The sequence below is a fragment of the Physeter macrocephalus genome, chromosome 1 (genome assembly GCF_002837175.3).
Source record: "Physeter macrocephalus isolate SW-GA chromosome 1, ASM283717v5, whole genome shotgun sequence".
NCBI lineage: Eukaryota > Metazoa > Chordata > Mammalia > Artiodactyla > Physeteridae > Physeter > Physeter macrocephalus.
In genome coordinates, this window is record NC_041214.2 from 25,956,088 (window position 1) to 25,979,276 (window position 23,189).

Below are 23,189 nucleotides of genomic sequence, written 5' to 3' on the forward strand. Positions count from 1 at the left end.
GAACCCGTGTCCCCTGCATCGGCAGGCGGACTCTCAACCACTGCGCCACCAGGGAAGCCCCCAGCACCATTTTTGAAGAGATTATTTTTCTCTATTTAATTGTCTTGATATTTCTGTTGAAAATCAATTGACCATACATGTAAGGGTGTACTTCTAGATTCTCAGTTTTATTCCATTGATCTGTATGTCTAACCTTATGCCAATAGCACATTCTCCTGATTACTATAGCTTTGTAGTGTTTTGAAGTCAGGAGGTGTGAATCCTCTGACTTTTTTTTTCTTTTTCAAGACTATTTGACTGTTATGAGTCTCTTGCATTTCCATATGCATTTTAAGATCATCTTGCCAATTTCTGCGAAGGCCAGCCTGGATTTTGATAGGAATGGCACTGAATCTGTAAATCAATTTAGGGAGTATTGCCATCTTAAGTCTTTTGATCCATGAACATAGGATATCTTTCCATTTATTTAAATCTTCTTCAATTTCTTTCAACAACGTTTTGTAATTTTTAGTTTGCAAATCTTATATTTAACTTTTTAAAAATGTGTTCCTAAGTATTTCTAAATGGAATTTTTTTCTTAATTTCATGTTTGGATTGTTCATTGCTAGTGTACAGAAATATAACTAAATTTGTATATTGATCTTGTATCCTGCAACCTTACTGAACTCATTTGTTAGTTGTCATAGTTATTTTTGCAGATACCTTAAGATTTTCTCTCTACAACAACAGGTCACCTGTAGATAGGGATAGTTTTACTTTTTCTAATCTAATCTCAGTGCCTTTTCTTTTTCTTGCCTAATTGCCCTAGCTAGATCAATGTCAAATAGCCATGGTGAGACATCTACATCCTTGTCTTGTTCCTAATCTTAGGGGTGGAGAAGCCAGTCTTTTACCATTAAATATGATGTTAGCTGTGGGAAGTAGTTTTTCAAAAGGACATTTAAAGCTCACTCATACACTTTTTTATTTAAAACCTGTCTACCAGGCATTATGGTAGAATACATTGGATAGTTAAACATAGGCAAAGGCAAATTCTCTGAAGGAGGAAGCATAGCATTTTCTGAAATGGTAGTAATGTGTTTTGTAAGAGTATTACCATTAGCTTCTCATCCTACAGTAGTTATCCTTCACCTAAGTGTTGACTTTAATGAGAGTTCTTTTTACACAGATAACATTGTATTATTCCCATAATATTTGTTTCCATTTTAGTGTCTTAAAGACTTTTCTACATGATCCTCTTGTGGAATGGAGTAAACCAGTGAAAGGGCATTCCAAAGCACCACTGAATGAAACAGGGGAAGTTGTCAACGAAAAGGTTAGTAGAAGGTGTAGCTTGATATGAACTGATATTGTATATCTCTACAAATGGGAACTAATTCTAAATACTGTCAGTGACTGACCATTGAATCCTCTGAAATTTTGTTCTTTATCTAGTATGACAATGCCATAAGTTTTCTTTATTGTCATTACTAATGTTACCATTCTTATCATTAGTATAATAAAAACAGAGTTCAACACATGCTTAACCATAAACAAATCACAGTTATGATATAGAGTGGGAAAAACTTGAACACAAATTGCCTGAATTTATAGAGCAGCAGGTCTCAGCTTCAATATGTAGAACTCTTTAGTAACATAGTAGTCCCTTGTCCCTTGATTTCCATGGGGGATAGGTTCCAGGATCCCCCTGTGGATACCAAAATCCTGGAATGCTCAACTCCCATATGTAAGATGCTGTAGGATTTGTATATAACCTGTGTATATCGTCCCATATACTTTAAGTCATCTCTAGATTACTTATAATATCTAGTACAATGTAAATACCATGTAAATAGTTGTGAATACAGTGTAAATGCTATGTAAATAGTTGCTGCATGGCAAATTGAAGTTTTCCTTTTTGGAACTTTATGGAATTTTTTTCCCCTGAATATTTTCAGTCTGTGGTTGGTTGAATCATTGGCTGCAGAGAGCTGACTATATTAGTCGAATCCTCAAATTTTCCAGATAGTTATTTTAAATAAGTTAGAATAGATTTGAGGATTGTTTTTCTAATTACATCATTCTCACTTTTGCATTCTGATATGCTTTCTTGATTGAGAAAAATATATAGAATTCCAAGTAGCTCACTTAGAACTCCCATTTGCATATAACATAATCTAAACATTAGGCATTAGAGTATTGTTGCTGTTATTAGAATACTGATATTCAAATGTTTTGTCCTAAACACTTTTCAGAGTAGATTTTTTTATATTATTATTTTTCTAGACTTCTAACGTGGAAGAGATTCCCTGGTATTTCAGAGTCCTGAAAAATGTCCAAACAGTTGATGTTAGATCAACATTGCAAGCCAGTATCTCAAGTTATTGTATTTGTTTCATTTCTTCTCTTGTTTGTCTGCGTTTGCTCTTACAAAAGGGGTAATGATCAGTAAAATGGCATTAATATTTGTTAGATACAAGAAAGGCAGTAATTCCAAATTAAAAACATCTACATGTCATTGGGTCCTTAGTCCTTATGATTTTCAATTTCTTTTTAGGCCAAAACCCATGTTCTTGACATCGAGCAGAGACTACAAGGTGTAATCAAGACCCGAAACAGAGTGACAGGACTGCCGTTATCTATTGAAGGACATGTGCATTACCTTATACAAGAAGCAACTGATGAAAACTTGCTATGCCAGATGTACCTTGGTTGGACCCCATATATGTGAAATGGAGTTACTTCAAAGAATATGTTAATAATCTAAAATTAATGCACTTGGATCATTAATCTGTGGTTCTATCTATTCAATTCCAAAGTACAACATATGTTTATGTTTTCACAGTAACTGGTATTTCTCCCTGATTGTTAGTAATATTTAAAATAATATATGTTGTTAAGAAATAAACTGCTTTCTTAACATACACTGTGTATTATAACTGGAGAAATGGAATATCATATGTTCTTATGCTCTTAAAAAGATGTATTTGCAAGAAACAAGCCAGCCTAATTTCATTTTACAACTTTCATTGATTTTAAGTACTAACAAAAGGATTCATTTGAACAAAAAATCATATTGAATAAATACTGTAGACAAAGCACGGTTCTCCTTTCCTCTGGGAACTGTCTAGTAAGAGAGATGTAAACATAAATAGCACATCATTAAGTTCACTTAGTAATACTCTTTTTTTTGTATTTGTTGAAAATGTGATAGGGAAAAAAAATTAGCCAGTTAACATGAATATGAAAACTATATAAACATTCTGTAATTTTAAAGATGCTGCCATACTAAAAGTGTACCAGAATGCAGAATCCAGTGGTTGGGGGAAACAGCATTACTTAAAATTTCATGAGGTTTTATAATCTAAAAAAATTTAACGTTAAATCTGGGGCTACATTTTATTGCAGAAGATTTAAAATAATTCATAATAATTCCAAAGCAAAGAGGTTATTACATACAAATAAACGAAAACATAATCTTTTTGTAACAGATAATTTCACTTAAGTTTACCTTACAAAATTCTGCCTTTTTGTACAGTTGAAGTGTGATAGGGGAAAATATAATAACCCAAGAGGTATAAATGTGAAAACTAAACGTATACTTTCCTATCGAAGGCCTAATGTTCAGAGTTAAGGAGGAAGCTGGGTGGAGGGGAGTTAGGAAATCATTTTACGCAAATAATTTGGAAAAGGACGTTTTTAAAAGAAACTTTTGTTGTATCCTGAAAGAAAAAATTTCCGCTCACAAAACAAACTAAACCAAATAAATCATCAGACCTTTCCAAATCTGTGTTCAAAAACAGAGATAGTAATTCCAGAAGACGGAAGCAGCCAGGACTCTTCCAGTCGTCTCGTGAGGTTTGCACCCCCTTCCAAATCCACTTACAGCGCTCAGGTCTGTCAACTGACATTTTTCAGAACTGGATTTCACACACGCGTTCAAAAACGCCTGGGTGCTTTTAAATGTAACCAGGCAGCTCCGCGGCAGCGAGTTCGGGGCAGGGCTGGAGCCCCGCCCCGGAGATGCGGTCTCGAAGCCGGCCGCTCTAGGCCCGGCGGCCGCTCTCAATGGTTGGGCGGGCGGTGTGTTGTCATCTGCGGAGCGACGGCCGGAGGCGGCGGCGTAGGCCCCGGCGGGGCGTTTGGTTTCGGTTTGGCCCTGACTTGAGTTAGTACTGACGGTCGAAATGGGAGTCCCCAAGTTTTACCGATGGATCTCGGAGCGGTATCCCTGCCTCAGCGAAGTGGTGAAGGAGCATCAGGTGGGTGAGCAAGGGGGCAGCGGCCCAGAAGGCGGAGGACCCGGGGCTCGGCGGCCCTCTCTCCACCCTGGGACCGGGGCTCTCTGCCACCTCCTGCTCGCCGTCAGCTGGCTGAGTGGCGACGGGAGGGGAGCAGAACGTTGGAGGACACCCTGGTGATCTGAGTGGGGGCGAAAAAGCAAGTCGCTCTCCTGTGGGCAGAGCGGCGGGGATGCGGCGGTTCTGACAGCTCCTGCCCGGGCCGGGCCTGCCGCGACTCCGCAATCAAGTCCCGGGAGGAGCGCTTTCGGGAGTGCTTCCCTTTCCTCCCCAGGGAGCTGCAGGTTTCGTTTTTCTTTTTGGAGGTGGGATGGTTGTCCTCCTAGGACCTTCCCCCAATCCCCACCCAGAGCAACAGGCCCACGTACAAACAATAATACCGGCCTCCGCAGTTGAATCCCCTTGTTTACTTTCCCTTATCTAGAGCTGCATCCCGCCCTACCCCCAACGCCTAGACTTTTTGACGAGGCTGATGGTTCATATTTATGATACAGTTCGTTACTCTTTTTCTATTACCCCAAGGATCGTACCAATCCCCTGTTCCAAAAGAAATAAAAATACATTTGGACGGGGCCGGGGCAGTTATTTGGAAGCTTCATTGTGTGAATGTGTGCGTGTGAAAGAGAGAAGGGGGAGAGAAGGAGGAAGGAGACGAGGGAGGAAGGAGACGTGGGGTGAACGGAGAGAGAAACAGATTGTTAGAGCACTAATACTAGGAATAGTAATATTCGGTGTATAATGACCCCAGGGCAACGTTTATGTGCAGACTTCAAAAATGTAGTTTAGGTATTGGAACTGCGAAAAAAAATAGTAAGCAGTCGTCTATTAGGTAAACTGGATTTTGGGTCTAGTGTTTGTCACATTTAATGGTTTTGGTAGCTCTTTTGCCCATTTTATATTTTACAGAAAAAAGTCATTTTTGTCTCCGAATGGAGGCGTGGGTTCAAATCCCACTTCTGACACACACACACACACACACACACAAAAAGTCATTTTTGAAATTTGTACAGCTAATTGAGTTAGTTGAGATGGACAGCATTGTATTAACATGGAGAGAAGTAATACAGTGAACACCATTATGCTGTCTATTAAATTATGGTTTATTATTTTTAAAAAGTACTGTTAGCATGAAATGGGGTTAAACTTCTGGAAAGGATTCTTTGTTGTTGGATTCCAGTCAGGTTTGGTATATGAGGAAAAGCGTACCAAAAATTCCAGAATGGTGGTTTGTCTTTAATTTATTTGAAACATGGGTTGAATTAGATTTAGGGAAACATTTCTTTCCAGAGAAAAGGATAAAAATGGTGACAACTAACTTAGGCTTTTCCTGGATCCTTCACTCAAACATTTGAGTACCTGCCATGCATCAGGCACTATCTCTAAATTGAAAAATTCAGACTAACTTGACAATGCACAATCTGTTCAGTAATATTTTTACTCTGTACTCTTTGGCACAGAATTTGGTTTGGTGTAAGGATCTTGGATTTTCTCCATCTTGAGAAATTTTGTTACTGAACAAAAATAATGGCTTTAAGGCAATTTTATGACATGAACACTAGCAGTAGGTTTAAAACTTGGTTCATCAAAGTGATATCTTTCAAAAAGCAATCACCAGCTGCTCTCTCAAGCAGTACTTAAAAGATGGTAGTGCCTAAGTCACAGCAGTTCAAAAGCTAGTCCTTGGGGGAAGGGACTGGATGGAGGGGTGGGTTCTGGGAAGATGGTGGCTGTGGTGACATAGCATAGTTTTTGGTTTCTCTGAATCCTCATTTAAAAACAGAAAGAGAAACTAGATAGCTAAATTTAAAACCCATAGAACAATTACAACAAAACCATGTGACAGGGTATCCCCGTGAACCCCAAGATACAATTTGGTGGGGACAGATTACCGATAGCCTCTAGACCCAGTTGGTATTGGCATGTCTGCAAGAGGAAGGAGAAATGGGACAACATCTGATGAACCTGAGAGCAGAACTCCAGAATATTCACCAAGACTCTACAGGCCTATTAGGTAGCAGTAGCTGTAACTGGGGGTTTTTAAAGGGCAGGAGAAGTCTAACTCCTATGAACCCTCAAAACTGACTTGCCAAGGTACCATTCTAAGGCAGAGCCCACCCTAAGGAGAAACTGCTGGGAGTGAAATAAAATTTTATCAGGAAAGGGACAAGAGAGATAAGAGAAGAAGGTCAAGTTAGAAGTGGGGGAGGGTTACAGAGTCAAGAAATAGAAAACAAACCAAGCAAGCCACTGTATTTTTTAATACTACCCCAAAATAGCAGAAGAGGGAGCTTTGTAAAGTTAAAGGTTTCCTGAACCCCTCCTCATTCCAAAAGTTCAGGGAAATTAAATTTACATAAAAATGAATGATAGAAAAGTGTCAAGGTCAAATAGTATACAAAGTTGTTACGGGGGGAAAAGCAGAACAAAATAATATTCGTACAGACAATAAAAGCTTGCAATAAAAACATGCAGACATAACAGACCAAAACTATAACCTACTAGTTCAGAATGAGCTAAAAGGCACTAAGAAAATAAGACATGAAAGAACAACATATATCAATTACAAAAACTCAGGAATAAGGTGACAGAATCTAAAGAAAATTAGACATAAATGGCAAAATCACGTCAGAAGTGAAGCCTAAAGTAGTAGCAAGGCACAAACAAATGATGCCATCAGAAAAAAATAGAAGGTGGAAATAAGAGAAAATTTTGAAAGATAAAAAGGTTCAAAGCAATATAACAGCACAAATACTAAAACTATAATTAAAGAAACTTTTCCTGAAATTAAAAAAAAAAACATTGAAGCCATGTTGAAAGAATATACCATGTACCCAAGAATATTGACTCAGATGACCAACATCAAGACGTTTTAGTTAAATTCATGGACTTTAAAGAAAAAGAGAAAAAAGCTTTCATCACCTACAAAAAAGGAACATATGACTTGTAAGGGAAAGAAAATCAGGTTACCATCATAGTTTTTACAGTAGTGCTTTATGCCAGAATAAAATGGAGTAACATAAAGATACTTAACTGACTTTTAAGTATAAACGATAAGCTGGTCAAATGATCAGTGTAGGAGAAGTCAGGCAATATTATTCGTTGGAGCACTTTCTTGAGGAATCTGCTGGAGAATGAGCTTCAGACAATCAAAAGGACTGGGGAAATATCAACATAAATACCAGTGATGAACATTAAATATAACTTCCTGTAGAACAAAAACAAAATAAGTGAAGAGGGAGAAAGTTTAGTATATGATGGCTATGTGTTCTGACAGTGTTTAGATAGCACAACTATAAAATAAATGGGAGTAAGAGAGAATGGGGAAAAGTTATGCAAAAATTATATTACCATTAATCATATTAGTGGTAATATTAATATTGTTTTTCTGAAACTCGTGTGTATGATATGATAAATACCTAATTATAGGGTATTTTAATTCTGTCATCTCTTATAACCCAGATTCTTGATGTGTAAGAAAGCAGTTACCAATGTAATAGAGAAAATGTTAAGTAAAAGCTCTATAGTCTAGAATTTGAATTGAAAGTATCAGTATAATCTTATGAAACACACATGCGTGCGCACACACACACACACACACACACACACACGTGTGTAAATTTCCTAGCTCTTTCTGATCACAGAAAAGGCCTAGAAACGATGACCATCCATTAGCAGTTGCATTTGTAGTGCCTAAATTGTGGTTTTGAAATACCATTATTCATCAAAAGAAATCAGGATTTCATGGAGAAATGACTGATTCTAGGTCAGAGTCAGGAAGTATTCTAGATGAACCTGAAAACTTTTGTCATATCATATAGCAGGACCGCTACTAAAGACTACTAGGAACATCTCAAAGGATTGAAGAGATAACTGGAAGAGGCTTGGAATCGCCCCAGATGGGACAATTTGATCTTCAATAATGATAATAATGATAATCCAGTGGATTAAAACTCATCAAATATGCTTAAATCCTTGAGTTTACCATGGTACTTTAAAAAAAAGGGTCCCCTTCCAAAGGTGATAGACACAGTTCCCAATTTTGAAAACCTTTCCTGTACCACTGGGTAACCAAGAGACAGAATGATCCCCTTTATAAAAGTATTACAATTAATAAAAAAAAGAAGTGATAGAATATCACCATTTTGCAACCTCAAATAAGTTAATAGAAGTAGGCATTAAGCACCAATGGCTGGTAATATTAGAAAAAAGAAAGAAAGGTGACACAAACAAATAGTAGAGCTTAACTCTATTCCTATTTTAGAGAATTCTTGACATGGATAGTGTATACAAGACTTATATTGGTGTTTGAATGTGTACACACCTAGAACTATTTTTGATGCCTAGTTCAAGTGGTCCAGTAGTTTGGTAGAAGTATATTACAACTATAAAATTATAGTTATTTCATAAATCTGTATTGAATATAAAACTTATGTACCATAGGATCGAAAAATACGGAGATATATAATATTCTGTGCAGTCTTATCTTACTGTTAGAATATTTCTTGTTCAGTGAAGGCTTGGGAGTGAGGAAGGAGTTAAGTAAATAAGTAAATAGGGAGAAAGAAAGGAACGAAAGGAGAGGGAGAAGGGAAGAAACCAAGAATTTTTTTTTTTTAAGTTTTTTTTAAAAAACTTTTTTAAAAAGTTTTTTTTAAAAAAAGCACTTTCCTTAAAGTTGAGGACAATAGACTAGACCAGAATGTGGAAATTACAGAAAGATTATAAAATACAAAACAAACAAACAAACAAAAAAAAACAAAACCTAATACAGAAAATCCAAGGGGAAGTTGCACATCTACTATATGCTTACTCAGTGTCCTAGGTTACTGGAGGTAGATTGGGGAAAAGAATTAAACCCTCTGACCGATAACATTTACCATTCTAAGAAACCACAAATTGCCCATACACTACGGTCCAGTTTCTATGCAGATACACATGTAGATAAATATTTTCAATAAGTGGGATAATATACCTGCTGTTTTATAACCTACTTTTGTCACTTGACCATATGTATTATGTACATTATCCCATGCCAAATATGAATCTATATCATAATTTGTAATTGCTTTGTAGTATTCCCTTGTGTGGATGTACCATTATCAATTTTCTTTATTATTAGGCATTGTTTTCATTTTTTATCTTTTCTTTTTTTTTAACTTTTTATTTTATATTGGAGTATAGTTGATTAACAATATTGTGTTAGTTTCAGGTGTACAGCAAAGTGATTCAGTTACACATATATTGACATGTATCCTTTTTCAAATTCTTTTCCCATTTAAATTGTTACATAATATAATTTTTTATCTTTTCTGAACAATACTGCCATGAATAATCTTGTACTTATGTCTTTGTGCACATTTCTGATGATTTCTCAGGATAAATTTCCAATAGTAGAAGTCCTGGGTCAAAGATGTGCACACACACACACACACACACACACACACACACAAAGATGTGCGCACCTCAAATTTTTATATATATTTTCATATTAGTTACACCAGTTTATATTCCCATCCCAGACTATTGGGTATATGTCTATGCCACCTCTCTCCTTTTTAGCCCTGTGATTTTCCTCTAATATAAAATGGGGAATCTAAATATCTCTCTTTTAAGATTGTTACCATAATTAAGTGAGAGAATGAATGTAAGTGTTTAGCCCAATGTTTGGCACCTAATAAGTGCTTAATAAATGCCAGCTATGGCTTTTAATAACATGAAATATGCATTTCTCCAAATCCTTACCAATATTGGGTAACATCCATCTTTCTAATCTTTGCTAACATGATGGGGAAAATGATGTATCATTTTAATTAGAAATTTGAACATTTTTTTCATATCATTTAGACTTTTGTGTTTCTTCTTTTTTGAATTGCTTTGCATTTTCCATACTTACTTTTAACATATGCTCTTACTTGATATTTGAGGGTTGTTTTGTATATTAGAAATGTTGACTTGGTCCTAATTTGCAAGTATTTTCCTGCATTTTGTCATTTTCAGTTGGGCTTGTTTATGGCACTTTTTTTTCCCTACAAGATTTTAAAAATATATTTTTAGGTAGCCAACTCCCTCATTTGTTTGATTTATGATTTCTAACTTTCCCCACCTGAAAATTGCCAAAATATTTGTATGTAATTTTTTTACTTACATTTCTCACATTAAAATTTCTAATCCTTCTGGAATTTGTTATAAGGTGAAATACAGTTTTGTTTCCAAATAGTTACCTAGGTGCCCCATCCCTTTCTTTCACTGATTTGAAATGTCTCTTATATACTAAATTTCTGTGTACACTTGGACTACTTCTAAACTATTTGGTTCAATTAAACTGTCTATTTTATAATTTAAAATATCATATAGGGCAGGTTTTCCTTCATTACTCTCCCTTTAATATGCTCCCTTACATGTTTATTCGCCTAAGGAAACTTTGTAATCATTTTGTAAAGTACCCCCACCCCCTAAAAAAAAAATCACATTGAGATTTTGATTGAGGTTTTTAGATTTCTTGAAACAAACAATAAATCTTGAATGTACATTTAAAACCTCATGATCACAGTTGTCATTTCATTCGAGTCTAATACTAAGGGCATTTAAATTTTTTTTACTTAGTACAATCCTATGTAAATAGGTGTTTTATAAATATATTTTTATGGTGTTCATTGATTCAAAGACCAAAGCTTTTCACTCCTAAAACTCAAAGGCATGTTATTTTCTCAATAACAGGAAAATGTATTGTTACCTATGCATATGGTAAAATTTGAATAATTGTTTCAGAGATAGTTTTCATTAAGTTTATACAAAAATGCCCATTATGTTTTTATGTTTGAAAATTCAAAATACTTTTCTTCAGTTAGTATGTAAGGCAGACTACTCTCAAATCCCTTAATTACACTTGATATGAAGTTGTGCCCATTTTAGTTCCTTGTTAGTTTATATTTGTTTCAGTAGCGTTCCCATTACTTGTCCACAGACATTTAAATAGAGGAAACGTCAGAGTCAGAACCATGAAGGCCTTTCTATAAAAGTAGATGCCTGTTAGCCAAAGTTTAGAAATTATTTAATCCACCTATGAAAAACAAATCAGTTTTCAAAGTTTCATAAATTTCTTGGCATAATCTAAGCTTTTTAAGTTAATATAACCAAATTAATGATTCTGTTTCAGTGAAACCAGATATACAATAAGGCTTTAAATCACTTGTAAAACCTTTTAATGACCATGTACAAATAGCCTTTTGATATAAATGGGCATTATGTTACTCATTTATAGAGGAAATTGAGGCTTTGAGGAGTTAATGTCAAATTGTAGGAAGGAAGGAAGGAAACTAATATTTTGAGTACCAAATCAACCAAGAGCTTTATTTGGTGTTTTCTCAGGTCATCTTATTTTAAATAAGTAGATAATTTCCTGACAGTAAATGTGATCAAGCTTTTGGTGCATAATGTAACCACATAATATGTCTCCATCTTACTTATTCCTCCTGTTTACTTTCTTTATTCAACTGTGATTGTTTACTTAGTTTTTATACAATAAGAGTAAGCCCCTATACCCTGCTTTTGATCAGATGTCTAGGTATCTGTGGTTGATTATAATAATGATCTTGATCTTTTTTCTTTGTTTTTTAGATTCCTGAATTTGATAATTTATACCTGGATATGAATGGAATTATACATCAGTGTTCCCATCCTAATGATGATGATGTTCACTTCAGAATTTCAGATGATAAAATCTTTACTGATATTTTTCACTACTTGGAGGTGTTGTTTCGCATTATTAAACCTAGGAAAGTGTTCTTCATGGCCGTTGACGGTGTGGCTCCTCGAGCAAAGATGAACCAGCAGCGTGGGAGGCGTTTTAGGTAAAACATTTATGGTTTATTTTAGAATACTGCTTAGATTAATAAAATATATTACTTCAAAGGTAATTGACTTAACACAATGCATCTCCCATTCACGTTTCTTTTCTGCTTAAATTTCCCACCAGAAGTGGAAGTATCTCAGACTTAGAATGTCACGTTTTATCAATCAAATAAACGAATTAGGAATTCAAATGAGGTGTCATTTCTCAACGTATATGATGGGTTGTATAAAGTTACTCTGTTGTTCTCTGTCACAAATTTTTCAGACTTCCTAAAACTTGGTAATTTGGAAATGGTAGTAGTAGAGAAAGTTCCTAGAGTATTTCGTCCTGTGGAACTGCAGAGTGAACTGAGAGATTGTTCTAATGAGAATATCACTGACATTTAATTTGACCCTGGGCTAGATGCTGACCCTGCTTGAACATGGGTCCCCACTGGGTAAAAAGGCAAATGAGATTAGAAGGGGATGGATAGAGCATGAGAAGAGAACTGAGTTAGGACACTCGAGATATTATCAGCCCAGTGTATGAATTGGGTAGTAGGAGAAGCAAAAGGTTGAAAAGGAGTTGTATACAGAGAGAGGATTTTCAAGTCAAAATCCTGGACCTGTGGAATATTTCTAAATAACAATGAAAACATGCAGTGTCCTTGTTATGAGTAACAGGAGTAAAGTTAAGAGGGTTGTTGGAACTGAAGGAAAGAAACCCTGAGTCTAGTGAGTTTGATAGGTCATTAGACTAATAGATCCTTTCCTTTCATCACAATGGCAGGTAAAGAAGTAGAAAGGGCACCTATTAATCAGATGTGGAAATCATCAAGGAAGGTGGGAGTACCTTGGAGAAGGCTAGCTGTGAGAATGGGAAGAGGATGGTAAACTCTACTAATTTAAATATCAAAAGAGAAAAGATACTGAAGATATTGGAACTGTGAAATCCTTGAAGACAAGGGCCATCTCTTACTAAAATTTAGGTTCTCAAGTACCACCCAAGACTTACTTAGTCTGAACCTCTAAAAACTAGGCCTTGGAAACTATGTTTACCAGATTCTCCTGGTATTTGTTAAACTAGTTTTGGGGCGCTGCTGGGCTAGATAATCTAGTGTTGAGAAAGGGTTATATAAGCCCACTGTATCAGTCAGTTGCAGGTAATAGAAATTTAACTATTCTGAGCAGAAAGAAATATAATACAGAGAATTGGGTGCTTATAAAAATCATTGTAAAAGCCAAAAGGTTGTGAATTTAGGTTAGCCTTTAAGAATGACTTCCAGAACAACACCATAGAACTCACCCACTGATGGCATCACTACTGCAGCATTCAGGAAGGTGAGGAGTTCAGAGGCCCTGACCAGAACAGGTAGTTCTAGGAATTTATTCCTTTAGCTCTGATCCAGAGATTAAGAAGCTAAGTCTTATCCAGAAGCCTAGCTGCAGGGAAGCCTGAGAGTTTAATTTTTTTATAGCTTTCTGCCAACCTCTCCGGTATCAGAAGACAGACTAGGAGAGAGGAATGGGCGTCGAGGGCCAGTTGACCCTAACCACCACAAGCGTTCGCTCGATACTGTGGCGGCATCGAGTGTGCCATGTTTCCCCCAAATCCCCCAGTCAGCTTCTCCTCATTCTCCACAGCGACTGTTTTCTTCGCTCATAATCTTTAATCCTAATCACTTCGCATCTCTGCCATCTTTTAAATCTGCTGCCATCTGTCTTTCATCCCCACCGTGCCCCTGAAACTTCCTTTCAAGATTATTAATAGACTCCTTAAAGGGGCTAAATCTAGAGAATAATTCTGTCTTTATATTACTTCATTTATCTCTGGTATTTAGCAGTGTTGACCATTATTTCTTTCTTGAACTTCCTTCCCATGACCTTCAGGTAACTATACTCTATGACCGGGGATTGAACCCAGGCCCTGGCAGTGGAAGTGCCAAGTTCTAACCACTGTACACCAGGGAATTCTTTCTGACTGTACCTTCTTAATCTCCTTGTTATATTCTCTTCCTCTGCTTTGTCTCAAATATTGATGTTTCTTAAGGTTCTGTCCTGGGTCCTGAGATATCTTACCCAATGACTTTAAGTACTGAATCTGTACTGATGACTCCCAAACTTATCTTTCTGGTGGATATCTCTTTCCAGAGCTTGTATACATCCAAATGCCTGCTAAATGCCTCCTCTGGATACCATAGATACAATTCAGGCTTAACATATTCATAACTGAACTCATCTTTGCCTCAAACCTGCCTTCCTTCTATGTTTCCTGTTTCCGTGAATGATAACATCATGTAAATAGCTGCTCCAACTCCAAAGTCCAAGAGTAATTGGACTCCTTCCTCTTCCTTATTCCTCACATCTAAGTCACATCTACTACTTTTCATCTTTACTGCTACTGTCAGCCTAGGCCACCATAATCTTCTACCTAGATTACTTTAATAGTTTTACTTTGCCCCGTCCCAAACATACTCTGTATTGCAGCTACATTAAACAGTATGGCTGTTTAATTTCTGTCTCCCCACTAGAGTGTAAACTCCGAGAAGAGGAATCATTTCTTTTTTGTTGTATCCCAAGAACTTGTCACATAGTAACACTGAATAATCATTTCTTCAGTCAAAGAAGGAAGGGGAGAAAAGAGGAAAGAATGGCTTCCATTGGAGAGATTACAAATGAGTTGATATCTTCACAGTTTTTGTTATATTGAAGAGGTTGGTAAGAGAGAGAGGTTAAATATGAAGAAGAGTTTGTTTATCACAGAAATAGAATTCCACAGGGCACAGTAGATAGAGCTAGTAACAAGGCTGTAGAAAATGTACATAAAGCAGGACTTCCTGACTTGTATGCCACGTGGCCTATTTGTGTGCCACACACGGGTTACTGGAGAAGGCAGATTGGAATTGGGATGCCAGTCTTCAAACCTGTGTCTATCGGACTCTGAAAATCATGTTCTTCTTAGTAAATCCTGTTGCCTCAAAAATGAGATCATTTTGGCTACTGATGTCATTAATGTTATTAAGCTTTCACTTTAGATGTTTTCATGAGGAAACCCAAAGATATACATTACAATTTTATAATGATTTTTATATAATATTCTTAGAGATCATTTTAATGATGTACTTATTTGATATTATTAAATGTAGTGTGTATATTGAATGTTTATGCGATACTTTTAAAATTATTTCCAGAACTAATATGCTGTATATTTGTGATTAGAAAAGAATTATTTTATAATAAGTATTTGTAACATTCTTTGTCAGTTTTATACTGTTATAATGTTCTACTTCTATAGTCCCTAGCTGAAAAACTCAATTCTTTAAATAAAAAGAAACAATTCTGAGGCTCATCTTTATTGATTATAGACATTTCGAAACTTATATGTTTTGAACGTAAAATTGATGAATTAGTATTTTAGTTACAAAAGCTTCTAAATAACCGTTTACTTTATGTAGAGATCTCTATTTTTTCCAGAAAGTTGAGCACTTCTTTTCCCCCTTAACATTTAAGGTCAGCCAAGGAGGCAGAAGACAAAATTAAAAAGGCAATAGAAAAAGGAGAAACTCTTCCTACAGAGGCCAGATTTGATTCCAACTGCATTACACCAGGTAAATTCACTGAGAGAAAAATTCTGGCAGATTTAAAATGTAAATGTAAATTTATTTCTCTTTTCTAACCTCTATTTATCTTGTCCTTAGGATTCTATTTGCTGTATTTTCCCAGTTATGTCTCTTCATGAGATGGTTTGGTCACCTTGGTCATAAATGTCCCTATGGAGACCCACTGTAGGGATTTACAGATGCTGATAAGGGCACCTATGGACAGGACTCTCCCAGATGCACAAAATTCCTGACCTAGAAGGAACTTACAAGATCATTCCTACTCCTGCCATTTATTTGTATGAAAGCTGACTCAGTGAGGTTGTGGTTCACCCAAGTTCATAGAGCTAGCTTGTTGTATTGAGGAGAAGAAACCCATTTTCCTCGTCTAGAGTGCTTACTGTTCTTCTCAGAGGCTGTTAAGATTTCTGTGACTTTAAAGATGAATTAATTTATCAGTATTACAAGTTTAATCTTATATGCAACAGCACAGTCTGCCCTTCCTAGAGTTTTGTCTAACATCATTATAATCCTTTACATTGGAAAAAAAATCTTATAATCGTACTTTCTCATTAATTCTTTACTATGGTGGTTTTCTCTTTCATTAAGTCTCCTAATGACACATTGCCCAATTTAATAACCAGTTTTATCGTTATACAGTTTAAGACTGTATTGCCTTTGACTATTAACTATCTGGGCTTTTCCTGAAACATAATCATTGTAGACTCAGTTTCCAGATTAATAGTAATTTTTTAGGTTAAAAATAGTAATGATAATAGTTGTTGTTATTGGCAATCTTATTGAAGCTACATGCCTTGAAAAAAACCAAAAAACTTCAGAATCCAGCAGAGAAATAGAAGATTGAAGTTTGTTGGTGTGTTGAAACTCTGCCCTTGTGTGAAAATATTTGAAGCATAGTCCTGAGGCAGCAGTAACATTCTTTGAATTTCCCCATCTGACATTAACTTCATTTTGGGGTGCCTGGTAAAATTGGAAGTAGTTGTGGTATTTGCTTGGGAAAGATACAACATTACTCGCTTTTCAAGATAAGCAAGAGAGCTTTTGACCTCCTTGGGAGACCTTATACCTAGCTATTCCCTGGATACCCAGATCCAATTTCATGTTGTCACTGGGAACTCACTGTTTTTATCTCTCAGATTAAATTTTTAAAAACCTTTTATTTTTAGGGACTGAATTCATGGCCAGGTTACACGAACATCTGAAGTACTTTGTAAATATGAAAATTTCTACAGACAAGTCGTGGCAAGGAGTTACCATCTATTTCTCAGGCCATGAGGTTATCATCTTATTTTATTTAAAGAGTTTTTTAAATTTAATCTTGAGAAACATAGCATATTACCACATTTTTTTTAAACATTATATTTAGACTCCTGGAGAAGGAGAACATAAAATCATGGAATTTATCAGATCCGAGAAGGCAAAGCCAGATCATGATCCAAACACCAGACACTGTCTTTATGGCTTAGATGCTGACTTGGTAGGTATAATGTTTATTGTATTATAATCTTATGCCATTGTAGTTAAATATCTAGGAAACTTGGTCTTAATAAAAGAAGATTTCTGGCTGTGGGAACAAATATCGGAGACATAATAATGATTGCTACTTCTGCTATTACCAAAGTTCTAAAACATTTGGAAAAGGAGTTCTTTTGCCATAGTTTATGATCAACAGGTCTCTATAGTTAGTGTTCACACCTGACTGAGCCTAGTGCTATGAATGCTCTGCTGAGGTCAGGGTGGAGGGCCCTTTTTACCCTCATGCTTATACACGACTTTTAATGCCACCTGATCTGATGACTCCATAACCGAAGTTTGCTAGACTTTTTTTGTTTTAACTTTCTATTACAGAAATTTGCAAATATAAGCAGATGTAAAGGAGAGAGCATAATGAACCTCCTTGTGTCCTTCATCTGTCTTCAGTAACCTTCAGCTCCTTTCCCTAATCATCTGTCTCCTTCCTCCTTCTCCCCTGGATTCTTTTTTTTTTTTTTAAGACTTTTTTTCTTTTTTTTAAATAAATTTGTGTATTTATTTATTTTTGGCTGTGTTGGGTCTTCGTTGCTGCGTGCGGGCTTTCTCGTTGCGGCGAGCGGGGGCTATTCTTTGCGGTGCGTGGGCTTCTCATTGCAGTGGCTTCTCTTGTTGCGGAGCACGACTCTTGGCGTGTAGGCTTCAGTAGTTGTGGCACATGGGCTCAGTAGTTGTGGCTCACGGGCTCTAGAGCACAGGCTCAGTAGTTGTGGCGCACGGGCTTAGTTGCTCCGGGGCATGTGGGATCTGCCTGGACCAGGGCTCGAACCCATGTCCCCTGCATTGGCAGGCAGATTCTTAACCACTGCGCCACGAGGGAAGCCCATCCCCTGTATTCTTGAAGTATATGACATGTATTATTTAATCTATAAATATTTCATGATGGAGAATATTAAAAATAATGATAACCCCAATGACATTATCCCACATAAAACAAAAATTAACAAACCACTGTTTAATATATAAATAACCATTTAGTATTCTCATTTCCCTGATTGCTTCGTAAATGTTTTATTTTGTTTGAATCAGGATTAAATGAAAATAAACAATATACATTGCAGTTGGTTGATATGGCTCACTAGACTATTTGACTTACTTTGGGGATTAGAATACTATGTGAGAATATTAACTGAAAACATCCTTTTCCAGTTTTTTCTGAGTTTTCACATACTAAAGGTATCTTGGCCTCCAGAAGAGTCCTGTATTCTTCTGTCATGGAAATGCTGTTGCCCTAATTCCTCACCCATTCCTCTGTGGCAAGTGGAAAGGTGTAAAAACCAAGAGAACATTTTTGGGATTTTTTTATGGGGGTACAGTGGGGTGGTTATAAAGGTTATGTGAGTCTAAAGTGAACATTTTTTTCTTAGAAAAGTACACAGAAGTTACCCCATTTATAACCTATAGATGGATTATATTTTGATATTTATACATTTAATTTGCTAATGAATTGTTTATTTTCCTTAAATAAGCATGTTCCCTATATAGAAACGTTTTTTGATTGCTTTTGTGAACCCGATGCTATAAAATATGAGAGAATAGAAACATTTCTTCATCATTTTTCAACAGATTATGCTTGGATTAACAAGTCACGAGGCACATTTCTCTCTTTTAAGAGAAGAGGTTCGGTTTGGTGGCAAAAAGACACAAAGGTAAATCATACTGCCTAAATATCAGAAGGTAGAACAGAAATTAAATTAGAAATAGTAATCCCTTAACAGGTATATAACCTGTAAATATTTTCTCCCAGTCCATGGGTTCCCTTTTCACTCTGTTGATAGCGTCATTTGATGTACAAAATTTTTAATTTTGATGAATTCCAGTCCATCTATTTTTTTCTTTTGTTGCCTGTACTTTTTAGTGTAATATGCAAGAGATCATTGCTGAATCCAATGTCATAAAGCCTTTTCCCATTTTATTCTAAGGGTTTTATAAGTATTAACTCTTACATTTAGGTCTTTGATCTACGCCGAGTTAATTTTTGTATGTGGTGTAAGGTAATGGTCTATCTTCATTCTTTTGCATGCGGATGTCCAGTTTTCTGAACAACATTTGTTGAAAAACTGTCTTTTCCCCATTGAATGATCTTGGCTCCCTGGTCAAAAATCACATGACCATATATGCAAGGGTTTGTTTCTGGGATCTGTATTCTATTCCATTGGTCTATATGCCTGTCTTTATGCCAGTACCACAAGTATTTTGATAACTATAGCTTTGTAGTAAGTTTTGAAATCTGGAAGGGTGAGACCTCCAACTATATTCTTGTTTTTCAGGATTATTTTGGCTGTTCGGGGTCTCCTGAGGTTAATAATTTTTAAGATAGATTTTCTGGTTTTTTTGTAAAAAAGTTGGGATTTTGATCGGGACAGCATTGAATCTGTAGATCCCTTTGGGTAGCATTCACATCTTGATATCAAGTCTTCCAGTCTATTAGCATAAAATGTTATTCCATTCATTTATGTCTTCTTTAATTTCTTTCAGTTTTGTAGTTTTAGTGTACAAGTCTTTTGCCTCCTTCTTCTTTCTTTTCCTTTAATTGAAAATAATGTTTTTAAATATAGTTTCCTGCTGTGCATTACATCCCCAGAACTTATTTATCTTATAACTGGAAATTTATACCTTTTCACTGCCTTCACCCATTTCACCCACCCCCATCCCCTACCTTTGTGAATCATCCATCTGTTCTCTGTATCTTTGATTTCAGTTTTTTTGCCTCTGGCTTTTTCTTTTGCTTCCTTGGCCAAGTTTGTTTCTGAGTGTTTTATTCTTTTGGATGGTATTGTAAGTGGAATTGTTTCTTAATTTTCTTTTTGGATTGTTTATTGCTGGTATATAGGAACACGACTGATTTTTGTGTTGACCTTGTTCCCTGCACCTATGCCGAATTCATTTTTTAGTGCTAGTTTTTTTTTTTTTTTTGTAGATTCTATGGGATTTCTACATATAGATTTATACCATCTGTAAATAGAGAGAGTTTTACTTCTTCTTTTGCAGTTTGGATACCTTTTATTTCTTTCCTTGCCTACTTGCCCTGGCTAGACTTCCAGCATAATGTTGAATAACTATAGTGAAAATGGGCATCCTTGTCTTGTTACTGATCTTAGGAACAAGAATTCCTTTCCTTGGGAGGAAAACTTTCAGTCTTTCACCATTGATTATGATATTAACTGTGGATTTTACATAAATTCCCTTAATCATAATAAGGAAATTCCCTTCTTTTCCTACTTTGCTGAATATTTTTATCATGAAAGGGTGTTGAATTTTGACGTATGCTTTTTCTGTTAAATGATTATGCGGGGGGTTTTCTCCCTTTGTTTATTAATATGGTGCATTACATTGATTTATTTTCTTATGTTGGACCATCTTTGCATTCCTGAAGAAAATCCCATTTGTTCATGGTGTATAAATGCTTTTAATATGCTATTAACAGCTTATATTCTTACTTGTAATTAATCCTGGAGTATAGGCCAACAGCCAGGAATATAGACCCCTATACCAAGCCCGGAAAAGGTAAGAGGAGGAAGTGATGGTGCCTCAACATTGAAGCCTTGGACTGTACTGCAGTAGATATAAAAGTATATGTACTCACTTACCTGTATGCTTTCTGCTGGCGGCCAGCCTTAAATGGGCCAGATCCCACTGGTTTATTACATCTATTATGTATTATTTAGACTTTCTCAATTTTGAGAGTCCTTCCACAGAAAGCATATTGTAAACCAATTATTCTGAACTTCATCTCTGTTGTAATTGTAGTTATATTTTTATCTTAACATTACCCTACAGCTTGCCTATAAATTACATACCTTAATGACAAGAATTAACTATCTTCTAATGATAAGTTTTATTTTAAGCTATGTTTTTAAACTTGAACCTTAAAAATATAATAAGCTCTGTGTTGATCATCTGACTAATTACAGGGTATGTGCACCAGAAGAAACCACATTTCACCTTCTACACTTGTCTTTAATGAGAGAGTATATTGACTATGAGTTTTCAGCATTAAAAGTAAGTATAATATAACCATGGGCCAAAGATGAATATACAGAAATTTCCATAGGATTTGACTCTTTTCTTCATATTGCATAGGACAAGATCACATTTAAATATGATATTGAAAGGATAATAGATGATTGGATTTTGATGGGATTTCTTGTTGGCAATGATTTTATCCCTCATCTACCTCATTTACATATTAATCATGATGCACTGCCTCTTCTTTATGGAACATATATTACCATCCTGCCAGAACTTGGGGGTAAGAAAAGTTTAACATTCATTTGAAGCTACTTTAATTTAGCAGTCAACTAACCCTAAAAATGTCACTCAGTTTATTAGATGATGGCATGCACAACTAAAGTAGGAAAAGAATTTGGAGTTTCTTTTAGTCTAAGGTGCCAAGCTCTCTAAAGTTGTAATTTTCAATGGTTCACAAGCAAAGAAGATGATGCCAGTTAAGCAGTCTAATTTATTGATACCTAACTAATCTCCACCTTAAATGGCTTAAGAAAGCCAGCAGAGGTTGCTGGTTTCACTTAGCTCGTTTCATATTTAAGCATAGAAATTTAGTTTTCTGAATGGATAATCATCAGAGTATTTAATATGAGGGAGAAATTTTCAAGTTAAAATGGGAAACTGACAGATAGTGGTGATGCTGAATAAAACAGACGACAGGGAATTCCCTGGCCGTCCAGTGGTTAGGATTCCGCATTTTTACTGCAGAAGGCGCAGGTTCAATTCCTGGTCAGGGAACTAAGATCCGGCAAGTCACGCTGCACAGCAAATCAATCAACTAATCAATCAGTCAGTCAACAGAGTAGCAGGACATTAGTCTTTTCCTTCTTAAGTTAACATATCAAATGAATGACCTAGATAGATTCTAGAACATATTTAATTTAATTACCTGTCTCCCAGTGTTGTTTGGAAATTTGGGAAGATTATTTCTGTGTAAACCTGGAATTTTTTATGTTTTCCTTCAGTTCTTACATACTGTGTTATTATAGTAACATCAAGTTCATAGAAACTAGGGCCACTTACATAGTCCAACACTGAGTGTTTTTTCTTGATTAGTAGAATGTCAAAACTCAATGTTTTGTAAAAAGAATTTTGTAGAATTGTTTAGAAAAAATAATGTCAGCTTTTAGTACAAGTTTAGATTTTGTTCCTTTTAGGTTATATTAATGAAAGTGGGCATCTCAACTTACCTCGATTTGAGAAATACCTTGTGAAACTATCAGATGTAAGTAACTAAAAGTTTTTGTTTTCCTGTCCCAGGGTAGCTATAAATGGTCAGTAACCAATTACATAATACCAGAAGAAAAAGTTTTTGTGATTCTACTCAAGTTGGTCATTCTGTATAAGTAATTTCACCTAAGTTATTTTTATTTCTATTTGCTTTTTAGTTTCAGTTTTCAGAGTAGTAGATGAAGTCCCCATGTAAAAAAGTAATATCCTCTGATTTCCTATGCCCTAGAAGTAGTCACTGTTAAAAGTTTGGTCTGTATTCTTCTAAACATACTTAAGTTATTTTAAAATAAATGTAAATATTTCTGTACAGTTTGATCGAGAGCACTTCAGTGAAGTTTTTGTGGACCTAAAGTGGTTTGAAAGCAAAGTTGGTAACAAGTACCTCAATGAAGCAGCAGGTGTCGCAGCAGAAGAAGCCAAGAACTACAAGGAAAAGAAAAAATCAAAGGTGTCCATTTTTTTAGGTGTCCTTTCATTTTTTTAGCTGTAAAGGTAAAACTGATATTCCTTGTTTCTCATTTTCTTTCTTATGATTTTGGGGTTGCCTCATTTTAGTTTCATTTCTTCTCTTCCTCTATGGACATGTTAAAAATTGTTTTGGTTTCTTTTTCTCTATTAGATCCTATCATTTAAATCTAATCTTTAAAAATCAGTTTATTTTTACCATCGAAGAACATTGTGTTTTCTT

General features: G+C 35.6%; 2 protein-coding genes across 4 annotated transcripts in view; both read left to right on the top strand.

Moving 5' to 3' along the window:
- Positions 1-2,887, top strand: part of ATR (ATR serine/threonine kinase) — a 106,511-nt gene extending 103,624 nt beyond the window's left edge. Inside the window, exons 46-47 of the mRNA XM_007126489.4 lie at positions 1,210-1,315; positions 2,537-2,887. Of these exons, the coding sequence (XP_007126551.2) occupies positions 1,210-1,315; positions 2,537-2,710 (280 nt within the window). The 3' untranslated portion in view covers positions 2,711-2,887. The remainder of the gene's footprint in view (positions 1-1,209; positions 1,316-2,536) is intronic.
- A 1,175-nt stretch (positions 2,888-4,062) lies between these two features.
- The window catches only part of XRN1 (5'-3' exoribonuclease 1), a 104,223-nt gene continuing 85,096 nt past the window's right edge, over positions 4,063-23,189 (top strand). For 2 of the 3 annotated variants that reach the window (XM_024131807.3, XM_024131809.3), the window contains exons 1-10: positions 4,064-4,241; positions 11,898-12,130; positions 15,621-15,718; positions 16,897-17,006; positions 17,097-17,207; positions 18,827-18,909; positions 21,175-21,262; positions 21,344-21,512; positions 22,426-22,493; positions 22,812-22,949. In XM_024131807.3, the coding sequence (XP_023987575.1) occupies positions 4,167-4,241; positions 11,898-12,130; positions 15,621-15,718; positions 16,897-17,006; positions 17,097-17,207; positions 18,827-18,909; positions 21,175-21,262; positions 21,344-21,512; positions 22,426-22,493; positions 22,812-22,949 (1,173 nt within the window). In that variant the 5' untranslated portion in view covers positions 4,064-4,166. Of the gene's footprint in view, positions 4,242-11,897; positions 12,131-15,620; positions 15,719-16,896; positions 17,007-17,096; positions 17,208-18,826; positions 18,910-21,174; positions 21,263-21,343; positions 21,513-22,425; positions 22,494-22,811; positions 22,950-23,189 lie in introns of all 3 variants that reach the window. The other variant, XM_028489069.2, reaches the window with a different exon arrangement.